The 12160-nt window shown below is 42.1% G+C and overlaps 1 protein-coding gene across 2 annotated transcripts; it reads left to right on the top strand.

The window, feature by feature from the left end:
* The first annotated feature begins 114 nt into the window (after positions 1-114).
* Positions 115-9729, top strand: Pfn4 (profilin family member 4). Of its 2 annotated transcripts, XM_042696749.1 has the most exons (5): positions 115-201; positions 921-1049; positions 2545-2682; positions 5075-5180; positions 9693-9729. In XM_042696749.1, the coding sequence occupies exons 2-5, from the start codon at positions 933-935 to the stop codon at positions 9719-9721; spliced, it is 390 nt and encodes a 129-aa protein (XP_042552683.1). In that variant the 5' UTR covers positions 115-201; positions 921-932; the 3' UTR covers positions 9722-9729. The 2 variants fall into 2 exon arrangements, with proteins under 2 accessions (XP_042552683.1, XP_042552682.1); XM_042696748.1 differs by lacking the exon at positions 115-201 and having other exon boundaries at positions 879-1049.
* The last annotated feature ends 2431 nt before the right edge of the window (positions 9730-12160 follow it).

The raw sequence follows: 12160 nt of genomic DNA, 5'->3' as shown, positions 1-12160 counted from the left end.
GGCGGGCGCGCGGAGCTCCTTGGACTCCTAAGTGCGTTGGGTCTCTGGTGCGTGTCCCTGGCGCCCGGGACGTTAGGGTGACGTCATTACCGGATCGCGCTTCCGCTGCGGGGACCTAAGTGTGAGCCCCAACACTGAACGCGAGAAGCGGGAAGGGACGGGGCGTCTGTGGTATCCCTGCGGTGGGCGAGCGTCCGTAAGGTGTCTAGAAAAAGACGAGCAACCAGCGTGGCAGGACCTGTGCAGGAAACGTTGGCTCGGTTCCCTGGGAGTGTGCTTGGAACTGCGGGGCGTTGGTCTGCGGCCATCCGTGCACCCTGTAACATTTTTAGCTGGGTGGTTCCGCTTCCTCGCTGGTTTGGGTGTTGCTGGGGTTTGTTTCTGCGGGGAGGTGGTGTTGTGGTTTCGAGGTGCAGTCTTGGGAACTTCTCTGCCCGCGCTGGCTTCTCCTGAGGAGCCGCGAAGACATACGTGAAACCCTGGTGACTGGCTTGATCCGTGTTTACATCCCAGATCGTTCTTATACGAACAATTACAGAGCTAGAAAACTGATGTTGCAAACTCAGCTTCCCAATCCACCATGTGAACTGTCATCTTCCGATGATTCTGCTCTGTGTTGGCAGACTCCAATGTTTAAGGTGCCCACGTGGCTTAGGATGTTTGTGTTCTCATGCCTTTTCAAAGCTAACCGGAGCCTGGCGCCAGTGAGTTCACGATCGCAGCTTGGGCAGGAAAGTTTGTGAGACTCTTGTCTCCAATAAACTACCCAGAACTGCTGGACATGGAGCTGTCGCTCAATTGTTTGACTATCAGCCTTGAGCAAAAGAAGCTCAGAGACAGTGTTTAGGCCCTGGTCAGGCTAGCGCACACACGAAAAAGCTACGGGGAGTGGATGGCTTCAACTGTACTTCCTGTTTCAGAGCTGAGGGAACATGAGCCACTTGCAGAATTTACTGTTAGATACCCTCCTGGGAACCAAGCACGTGGACAGTGCAGCACTCATCAAACTCCAGGAGCGGTCCCTATGTGTTGCATCACCAGGATTTACTGTAAGGAAAAAAAAAATGAAGATGGCTACTAAGATTTTTTTTTAAGTAGTAAGGGGTTTCAATTCAACCAGTCATAAGTGACTTTTTTAAAAAGTAGCTGTACAAGGGGTTTCATTTCAACACGTCTTAAGTACAATGCAGCTTGATCAATGTCACCTATATTCCATTCTCCCTCGTCTTTCCCAATGGGACCTAAGACTTTTTATGTGCCAGACCTGAGGCTTGAACTCAGTTCCTGGGTGCTGGCCCTGAATCACAAAACCACTTTTGGTTTTCTGGTGGTTATTTGGAGATAAGGGTCTCACAGACTTTCCTTCCTGGACTGGCCTTGAACTGCATCCTCAGATCTCAACGTCCTGAGTAACTAGGATTGCAGGCATGAACCACTGACACCCTGTTGAATAAGTTTCTTCTCTAACACAAAGTAGTTATCATTTTGGTAGAAAAGTAACCCCAAGGTGGACATAAACTCTTAAGCCAACATTTTTGAGTAAACTAGCTATCTTATCTTGGAAACGGGCCAGGGATGGGGGCCAGGGCCACTGTTCTGTGCATGCCTCTGCCTCTGCCTAAGTGACCATTGCCACTTGAGCATCCCTAGCATGATGCCTTTGTGTGTAGCCAAGTGTGCCTTCAGCCTTGCTTAGGAAGATCAGTGGTCTCCAACAGACTGTTCAAATACAATTTTATTTATGAATATTGAAATTTAAATTTCATGTAATTGTCACATGTCACAATATAGTACTCTTTATTTTTTTCCCTCAATCCTTTAAAAATGTGAAAGAAGTCAAGAAAATTATAAAAGGCAGCTGGGTGCCGCTGGCTCACACCTATAATCTTAACTACTCAGGAGCCTGAGATCTGAGGATCATTGTTCAAAGGCAGCCTTGGAAGACATCCAAAAGACTCAACTCCAATTAACCAGCAAAAAGCCAGAAGTGGAGATGGAGCTCAAGTGGTAGAGCAACAACCTTGAGCAAAAAAAACGAGAGTATGAGGCCCTAAGTTGAAGCTCCATTACTAGCCCTCCCCACCAAAAAATTGTAAAAAAAGACCAAGTGCTTGTGGCTTATATCTATAATCCTAGCTACTCAGGAGGCTAGGATCTGAGGATTGCAGGTCAAAGCCAGCCCAAGCAGGAAAGTCTGTGAGACTCTTATCTCAAGTTAATCACCAGAAAACCAGAAGTGACGCTGTGGCTCAAAGTGGTAGAGCACTAACCTTGAGCTGAAGAGCTCAGGGACAGCACCCAGGCCTGGAGTTCAAGCCCCATGATTGACAGAAAAAAAAAAATTTATTAAGGGAGCTGGAGACCTGTTTCAATATCTACCTAGCAAGCAGAAGGTCTTGAGTTCAACCGCCAGTATGGCAAAATATAAAATAAATGCGAAAAATATTCCTACTTTTCAGGCCATTAAGAACAGTCAGTTGACCAAATTTGACTGGCCAATGACCACAGCTTTCTGACTTCTGCTCTATTTAATCTCTTCTATAGCTAATGCCAGTTGACATCCAAACACTTGTGAATGGATTCGCCAAAAACCCTTTGCAAAGCAGAAGAGAAGGGTTGTATTTCAAAGAAACAGATTACAAATGTGTTCGGTCAGATGACACTTCGCTTTATGCCAAGACTGTGAGTGTTCAAGATAAGAAGGCAGCTTCCTATTTTCTTTGCCCCTCCTAATCCTCTCTGTAAAACAAAACAAGCTCCTTACTACCTTAAGACAATATAAACTGGTGGCATTTCTAAAAGTACTTTCAGAAAGCCTAGGTGGAACAAATATTCATTCTTGAATCTGTTAACTGTTTTATTGTTAGAAGTCCATCCTTAGAAGTGGAGCTGGGGGTGGGGGGAGACGGGAGGGCAGGGATGGTAAGGGGAAACAAAGGCGGAAGCAACAATTCTTGATAAGAAATGTACTCATTACCTTGCTCATGTTCCTGAACCCCTCTGTATGGTATTTTCATACTAAAAAAAAAACTTATTAAAAAACAAAAAAAGAAGTGGAGCTGGTACTCAAGTGGTCATGCACCATCCTTGAGTGCAAAAGCCAGGGGAAAACATGAGACCCTGAGTTCAATCACAATACTTATGGCTCAAGAAAAAAAGAAAAACGACAGAAATTTTATTAGTCCATTCTTCCTCCTCTACTTCCTCCTCTTAACAAAACAGAAACAGGGATGGGAATGTGGCTTAGTGGTAGAGTGCCCTAGCATACATGAAGCCCTGGGTTCAATTCCTCAGTACCATATAAACAGAAAAAACTGAAAGTGGCTCTGTGGCTTGAGTGGTGGAGCACTAGCCTTGAGCAAAAGAAGCTCAGGGACAGTGCCAGGCCCTGAGTTCAAGCCCCAAGACTGGCAAAACAAAAAACAAACAGCAAAAGAAAACAAAGGAAACAGAAGGCACTCTACAAAGGGAAATATACTCATTACCTGAATCATGTAATTATAATCCTTGTATATCACCTTTATAATAACAATAAAGTAAATTAACCGAAGAAAATTTTGTAACTGTAACATAAATTAGCTTCCTGACCAGTTGATCTCTTGACAAGAAATTTTCTGATAATTTCAAAGGATGGAAAACGTGTCTAAATAATAAAACCCTGTCATTCCACTCCCCCTTCCCAAAAAAAAAGCAATCTAGGTTGAGTATTTATTAGCAGAAATGCTTAGGACCATAAGTTTTTCAAATTTAGATTTTATTTTTTATTTATTTTTTTTGCCAGTCATGGGGCTGAACTCTGGGCCTGAGCACTGTCCCTCAGCTCTTCAGCTCAAGGCTAGTGCTCTACCACTGGAGCCACAGCCCCACTTCCAGCTTTTTCTGCTTATGTGGTGCTGAGGAATCGAACCCAGGGCCTGAGGCATGAAAGGCAAGCACTCTACCACTGAGCCACCTTCCCAGCCCCTCAAATTTAGATTTTTTTAATATTTAGAAATACGTAGATATATCTTGGGGATGGTATCCAAGTCTAATAAAATTCATGTATGTTTTATGTACATCCCATAAACAGACTAAAATTGATTTTATATGATTTTTAACATGATTGTATTTTTACTGTGACGTCATATGAGATCAGGTATAGAATCTTCAATTTTGGTATATTGATGTTCAAGTATTTTTGGATTTTGGATCATTACAGATTTTAAAAATTAGGGGGTTAGCAATTCTCGGTGTATCATTTTTGTACTTTAAGTGGCTGTGATTTTCTATCACCTATAAGGAATGCAGGAGAAAAAATTCATTCATTAGATGCACTTTCTGTGGATTAGACACACTTCACATTATAAACTAGTCTTACTTTATAGATGAGGAAAGTGAGGCTTAAGAAGGTTAAATAAGGGGCTGGGAAGGTGGCTCAGTGGTAGAGTGCTTGCATGCATGAGGCCCTGGGTTCGACTCCTCAGCACCACATTAAGCAAAAAGAAAAAAGCCGGAAGTGGCGCTGTGGCTCAAGTGGTAGAGCGCTAGCCTTGAGCTGAAAAGCTGAGGGACAGCGCCCAGGCCCAGAGTTCAAACCCCACGACCGGACCCAAAAAAAAAAAAAAAAGGTTAAATAAAACCACAGTGGCACACACCTGCAATTCTAGCCCTTGGGAAGCTGAGTCAGGAAAATGTTGAGGCCAGTCTGTACTCCATAGAAAGTTCAAGATCAGTTTTGGTTAGGTAGTAAGACTTTCAAAACAAAACAAATGGTTAAATAACTGTTTCACGGTCATGCCACAGAAAATGATGGTGCTCAGTTTCAGGCCCAGAGCTGTCCAATTCCAAGATCTATGATCTTTTAGGCTGAGGAAATACCGCAGTTAATTTGAAAACTTTTCAAAATACATATGCTGTTTTTAGAAAAAGTTGAAACCTTTTCAGAAAAGACACTAAATTACGAGGAAGGAGTAGAGAGTTCAAAAACAAATATGTAGAAGTTAGGAAAGGGAAAAAAAAAAAAAGGTTGGAAGGGGAACTACTGGTCACACAGTGAGAACCAAAGGCAGGATCTTCTATTTTATTCTTCATCCAGGAAAACAAAGGTGTCATTGTTGTGAAGACCCATTTGTATCTTCTGGTGACCACTTACACTTCAGGCATGTATCCCAGTGTCTGTGTGGAAGCCACAGAGAAGCTGGGTAAGTTTGCTTTCTAATTTCTATCTTAGTTAGGTCTTTTCATTTCCGGTGACAGAGAACTAACCAGGTCAGAGAGAAAGGGATTTATTATTAATGTAACACTAGAAGGACAGGGTGTAGCTAAGCCACAATGATAGCAGATGCCAGGGACAGGACTCTTACCTTGACTCATTTGACTCATGTAATTTTAATCCCTCTTTAGATCACCTTTATAATAACAATAAAGTAAATTAACTTAAGAAAACTTGTATAGGGCTGAGAATGTGACTTAGTAATAGAGTGCTTGCCTAACATGCATGAAGCTCTGGGTTCAATTCCACACTACTACATAAACAGAAAAAGCCAGAAGTGGCACTATGGCTCAAGTTGCAGAGTGCTAGCCTTGAGCAAAAGAAATTCAGGGACAGTGCCCAGTTTAAGACCCAGGACTGGCAAACAAACAAAAAAACCTCTTATCTAGTCTCATTAATTATCAAAAAGCCAGAAGTTGAATTGTGGCTCAAGCCCCAGGATTGGGGGAAAAAAATGTATATACAGAAATGTATACATATATACATATATAAATGTATATAACATAAATTTGCTTCCTGACCAGTTGCCCTCTTGACAAGAAATTTTCTGATAATTTCAAAGAATGGAAAACATAGCTAATTAAGAATAAAACCCTGTTATTCCACCTTCCCCCCCCACTCAAAAAAAATAAAAGCAACTTCATTTCCTGGCTGGCATCCTGTCTAAGCCTACTATCTTGTCCCTTCATTTCTCTTAGGACTCTGACTTGACAAGTTTTGGATCATATGGTTTAACCCTATATCAGTTAATTATGTGATTGAGGGGAGAATGGCAGTAGAGAGTAGGAGAATTAAAAAGCAGAAATGTTGGTGGGTGCTAGTTGCTCATGCCTATAATTCTGGTTACTCAGGTGGCTGAGATCTAAGGATAGTAGTTTAAAGTCAGCCTGAGCAGGAAAGTCCCTGTGAGACTCTTATCACCAATTAACCCAGAAAATTGGAAGTGGCACTGTGGCTCAAAGTGGTAGAGCTCTAGCTTTGAGCTAAAGAGCTCAGGGACAGCACCCAGGCCCTGAGTTCAAGCCCAAGAAGAAAAAGAAGGAGAAGTGGGGGAGGGAAGGGGAGGAGAAGAGGAAGAAATGACTTTTGGGGGCCTACCCCTGTCTTAGGTAAAAACAAAATACTGAAAGCAAGACAGCTGGTATATATTGTATACTTTTTTTTTTCTGTCGGTCGTGGGGCTTGAACTCGGCCTGGGCGCTGTCCCTCAGCAATTCAGCTCAAGCCGAGCGCTCTGCCACTTGAGCTACAGCACCACTTCCGGTTTTCTGGTGGTTTTATTGGAGATAGTCTCACGGTCTCTCCTGCCCGGGCTGGCTTTGAACCGCGATCCTCAGATCTCAGCCTCCTGAGTAGCTAGGATTACAGGCGTGAGCCACCAGCGCCCGGCTATATTGTATACTTTTATGGTTGTGCATTTTTGAATAAAGATCTAATAGTAGTCTGGTATGTGCATCCACCTATAATTCCAGCACTTGATAGGCTTAGACAAGAGGATTAACATGTTTGAAGACCTAGCCAGATCAGCATAGCAAGACCCTTTCTCAAAAAAAAAAAAAAACTAATATGAAAGTCTAGCACAGTAAAACTGATAAATTGCTTTTGTGTTTTACTTTTTTTGGTGACTCATGCCTGTAATCTTAGCTACTCGGGAAGCTGAGATCTGAAGATTGTGTGGTTCGAAGCCAGCCTGGGCATCAAAGTCTGTAAGACCCTTATCTCCCATTAACAACCAGAACCAAAAAGACAGAAGTGCAGCTGTGGCTCAAGTGAGACAGCTCTAGCCTTGAGCACCAAAGTTCAGGGACAGCACCCAGACTCTGAGTTCAAGCCCCAGAACTGGCATGGAAAAACAAACAAGCAAAAAAACAAAAAAACCTTTAAATAAGTCGGAAAAGTATGCTTTGTCACATCTCAAACACAAATCATGTTAACCTTTTAAATTCTAAATCCTCAGTTTAAAAAGAAGAAACTTAAGCACATTTTGTGGCCTATTCTTAGAAAAACTGTAGAATTATCAAACAATGATCATTTTCTTATGACCTACTATAAATTCAAGCAGAGCAATAGGCTAAATTCTCCACAAATTCAACCGGATGATCTAGTTTCTTCATGTAGGAGTTGCCTCATTCTGTATATGAATACATATGCTTAGCAACTGGGCCCTGTGTTTGGCTTGATACAGTTTTGGATTGAGATAGATATTTCATTGTTTTCATATTCATTTTCTTGAGAATTTCTTCCTAGGGCCTTACTGCCAAAACTATCACATAGATCAATGGGAAAAACATGATTCATTTTGTCAAATCTTGTTTTTCAGTTAACTTTTAAAATCAATGAGTCTGCTTCTTTTGACATTTAATTTATCTCTAGTTTTCCCCCATCATTTCCATCTATCATGATTGCAGCAGAAGAAAGCAAATTAAGCAATATCTAGCAAGGAATAAAGGAGAATTGTTGGCAAGTGAAGTATCACCCTTCAAAGTTTTCTTATTAATAGCATGTTAAAAAATGAAGTGCTGCAGGGCACTGGTGGTTCATGCCTGTAATCCTAACTAATCAGGAGTCTGAGATCTGAGGATCACAGTTCAAAGCCAGCCCGGGCAGAAAAGTCCATGAGACTCCTATCTCCAATTAAATCACAGAAAAGGTTGAAAGCAGCACTGTGGCTCAAGTGGTAGAGTGCTGGCCTTGAGCGAAAGGAGCTCAGGACATTGCCTAGGCTCAGAGTTCAAGCCTCAGGACCAACAACAAAAAAATTTTTAATGAAGTACTACTTGATACCAGAGGCTCAGGCACATAACCCTAGCTACTCAGAAAACTTGAGATCTGGTAAGGTTGTTTAATGTCTCTCCCTTTTCTTTTTTTTAATCTACCAGAAAAGCCAGAAGTGGAGCTGTGGCTCAAGTGGTAAAGCACCTAGCCTTGAGCATAAAAGCTCAAGGAGAGTGCCTAGGCCCTGAATTAAAGTCTCAGGAGTGGTATCAGAAAAAAAAGGGAGGGAGAGCTGGGACTGTGTCTTAGTGATAGAGTGCTTACCTAGCATGCGTGAAGCTCTGGGTTCAAGTCCTCATTACCATATAAACAGAAAAAGCCAGAAGTGGCCCTGGGGCTCAAAGTGGTAGATTGCTAGGCTTGAATGAAAGAGCTCAGGTACAGAGCCTAGGCCCTGACTAGTCAAAAAGACTGGTCAAAAAGAAAAAAAGTGCTGTTTTATATCTAGATAATGGAATATACATGGGCAAGATGTTTCTATTGTTTCCAAAACCCCCTCCCACCTTGTTTCCTGCACCAGCCACATCCTTAATTCTCTGTGCATAGAGAACCAATGCATTCTCCTGAACAGCTCAAATACCTGTACAGTGGCAGTTACTGTGCAGAAAAATAGACTGACAAGAACCCAAGGGACACTCAGAAATGTAGAACTCCAATTTATTATGAAGGTGGGCCCTACAGAGTTCCTACTCCAAAGTCTGAGCCCAGAGTGGCAGCTCACAGGGATTTTACAGCTTCTTTATAAAGGCTGAAGAATGTCATCTGTGCTGGGCCAGTTTGTGCTGTTTTAGTTTAGCCCCCTATCTAGTGATTTTCCATTTCATTCCCACTAAGAAATAAATTTAATTGAGGTTTGTACTGTTATGCCATGATCGCAGGACCCCCACCAAGAAGACCACCAGGAGTCAGACTCAACATCTGTTTTATTTAAACGGGCTGCAGCTCGGGCCTCGTCCTATACTCCGACACAGCGGAGCCCAGGAGAACCCCAAGCTAAGGATTTGCAGGTCTTATAAAGGCACACAACCAGGTGGTTTAGCACCACGTGTTGCTCTACTCTAAAACAAGCAACAAATGGTCACTGCCTCAAATACTCTAACCTTTCAGTACTATATCTATATTGCCTACTAGATGATGAACGCTATGAAGGCAAGAACTGTGTTCTGTCTAGTCATCCTTGTAGCTGCAGTACCTAGCACAACATCTAGCATACACCATATTTTCCGTCATATATGGAAGCTATATTTAGCTTGTAAATTTTATAAGCAAATCTATTGGGTGTTACACAAGTGTATACAATGTATTAACTGAAATATTGTGGATTCAAAGGAGAACTCAAATAGTATAATTCCTTAGAAAGGCAAAGTCAAAGTTCAACAGAATAAGCACCAAGAAGCAGGTACTTGAAAGGGGTGGAGTAAGTCAGGGGAGAGGGGTAGATGAAAGAAGAAGAGAAGGGGAGAACACAGGAATTCAATGTGCATCCTACAAAACTAAGAAAGGTGAAGGAAGGCGATTTGGGAGGGGTGAGTGAGAATGTTGAAAGGGGTAACATTGATCAAGATGCACTGTGTTCGTAAGTATTCATAATACAGGAATACATGAATGATCAAATTAAACTGTACTCAATTTTACTAATTAATAACTAAGCTGCATTTTCTTTCAGGAGAATATCTAAGAAAAAAAGGAAATTAAGTCATCAGAGGACTATGTAAGACAACAGTATTGTTTTAGAAGAAAAGCATAGGTCCTAAAGGAAAAAAAAGTAACATTTTGTGGCTAAAAACACTAAGCAGGAGATTAAAAAAGAAGGATGAGTTAAGGGAGTAATGTTTTTATTTCAAGAGACTGTTATCTCTAATTAGAATTATCTGACCAGTTTTGCTTGTTCAGTGTTGGTCAATGACATAGAATGTAAGACTGCTGGATGCATGTCTGCTGGAAACCTCACCTCCATGAGGCTCTTGTACTTCTACACATCTTGCTGGACATGACAAGAATGCAGGCCCTAACTGCTCTGTCCAGGCTCCTTCTCAAGGTCATGTTACAGTAAGCAATCTTTAAAAATGAAGTATAGGAAGTGGAGCTGTGGCTCAAAGTGGTGGAGCACTACTAGCCTTGAGTGAAAAAGCTCAAGGACAGCACTCAGGCCCTGAGATCAAGTCCCATGGCCAACAAAAAGAAAAAGAGAGAGATAAAAGAAGAAAAGAAAAGAGAAGGAAAAGAGAGAGAGAGAGAGAAAGAAAGAAAAAGAGAAAGAGAGCATGTCTCCTTCCAGGACAAAGAGCAAATTTGCTTACTGCATGTATGAAGGAAACAGGGTCCCTGAGCTCCATGTTCCTCAGCCATCGGTTCCACATCCCTCATAGAGGACTTGGAAGGAAGAAGAATCCATTGGAGGGCCAATAATGGATACCTAGTCAAAGAATTTCACATTCCATATGCAAACATCTAGTAAGGTTGAACACCAAAGCCTTTCAGCATCGGAGTCAACATATTTTAGTAAGGTATAATGGCCAGTAAACATAATCTTTCCTAGAAAGGGCTCACTTCTTCTTGGTTATTTCCAGAACAATAAAAAAAAAAGAAATCATAGAACCTACTTTGAAATTTTTGGATTTCACCCTGACCATTCCTGGACATTCTTTCCCCAGGCCACCAGGGTTAATATACCCTTCAGGTATTCCTAGGGAGAGAAAGGCTGAGATCACTGGCTAAGAGAAAACAGGAAATTCAAACTTAATTCTAGTTTGGCGAGATTGGACTTGCATGGTCCTGCATTATAAGTATAATAACCATTAGTTAAGTACACTGCTGTCCAAGACCCTCTACAGTGTACTTATACAGACCAAGGGGGAAAATAGAATGTCTCTGAAAGTTCCACCCCAGAAGACCACACGTTCACCAAGTCACATTCAGCAAAGTTTATTGTCAGCAAGCTGACAGGCTGAGCCTCTCAGGTAGGGACAGTGCCTATCTTTGTGCAAGGGGGTATCTTTATAGAGCTAGGGATCTGGGGATGGGTAATTCAACTAGGGATGGGGGGGGGGGGGCACACCCTGCAGTCATAGTTAGGAACTAAAGATAATGCTTGATTCCAGGAGTGGGTGAGGGCTATAATTTATGGTTGCAGCTGAACGGGCAGAAAGTTACTTCAAGGGGGGGCTTGTTGTTACCATTTATGGTTGTAGCTGTCCATTCTGGACATTGCTTCCAGGGGAAAGCTGTGATATCGGTTGCAGCTGCCTGCTCCAAGAGACCCTGTGTCAGCTAATTTCAGGAAGGGGCCATTTTTTATTACAAGGCCAGAGATGGAGTGTCTTCTGAGATGGAGGAGATCAGAATAAGTCTCTAACTTTTTTAAGACAACCCCTGACCTTTCTATATCTAACCTTTCCATGTGATATGTTTGAGTATAAGTCAAGTATGATTGAATAAAAACATGTAGCCAGGGGATGAGAATGTGGCTTAGTGGTAGAGTGCTTGTGGAGCATGGGTTTGATTACTCAGTACTACATAAACAGAAAAAGCCGGAAGCGGTGCTGTGGCTCAAGTGATAGAGTGCTAACCTTGAACAAAAAAGCTCAGGGACAGTGCCTAGTCCCTGAGTTAAGCAAAAAAATAAAATGTAGCCATAGCTACTAGCATTGATACATCAGTTACATGGAGGGAACACTTAGACCTCAGGAAATGGAGAAGTGGCAGAGCTCCTTAGTTTTCTTTTTGACCCTTAGATTCAGCACCTCAACTTGGCAAAACAGTTGTATGGTCTAACTTACCAGCTTTGGCAAATGAGAGTAAAATCTTGACATTATCAGGCAACAAGGTACAATATTCTGAATTCCAAAAAGTTATCATTCTGAGGCTGTCTTTTGTTGTCTTTATAAAATCTTCTCATTTTCAAGGTTTTTTTTTTGGTTTGTTTGTTTTTGTTCGTTGTGGGGCTTGAACTCTGGGCCTGGATGCTGTCCCTCAGCTCTTCAGCTCAAGGCTAGCGCTCTACCACTTGAGCCACAGCGCCACTTCTGGTTTCCTGGTTGTTTATTGGAGATAAGAGTCTCATGGACTTTCCTGCCTGGGCTGGCTATGAACCATGATCCTCAGATCTCAGCCTCCTGAGTAGCTAGGATTACA

This window comes from Dipodomys spectabilis, unplaced genomic scaffold, assembly GCF_019054845.1.
Source record: "Dipodomys spectabilis isolate Male_0828 unplaced genomic scaffold, ASM1905484v1 ptg000210l, whole genome shotgun sequence".
NCBI classification, from domain to species: domain Eukaryota; kingdom Metazoa; phylum Chordata; class Mammalia; order Rodentia; family Heteromyidae; genus Dipodomys; species Dipodomys spectabilis.
Note: the sequence above shows the minus strand (reverse complement) of the source record. Positions and strands in the feature narration are given on the sequence as shown.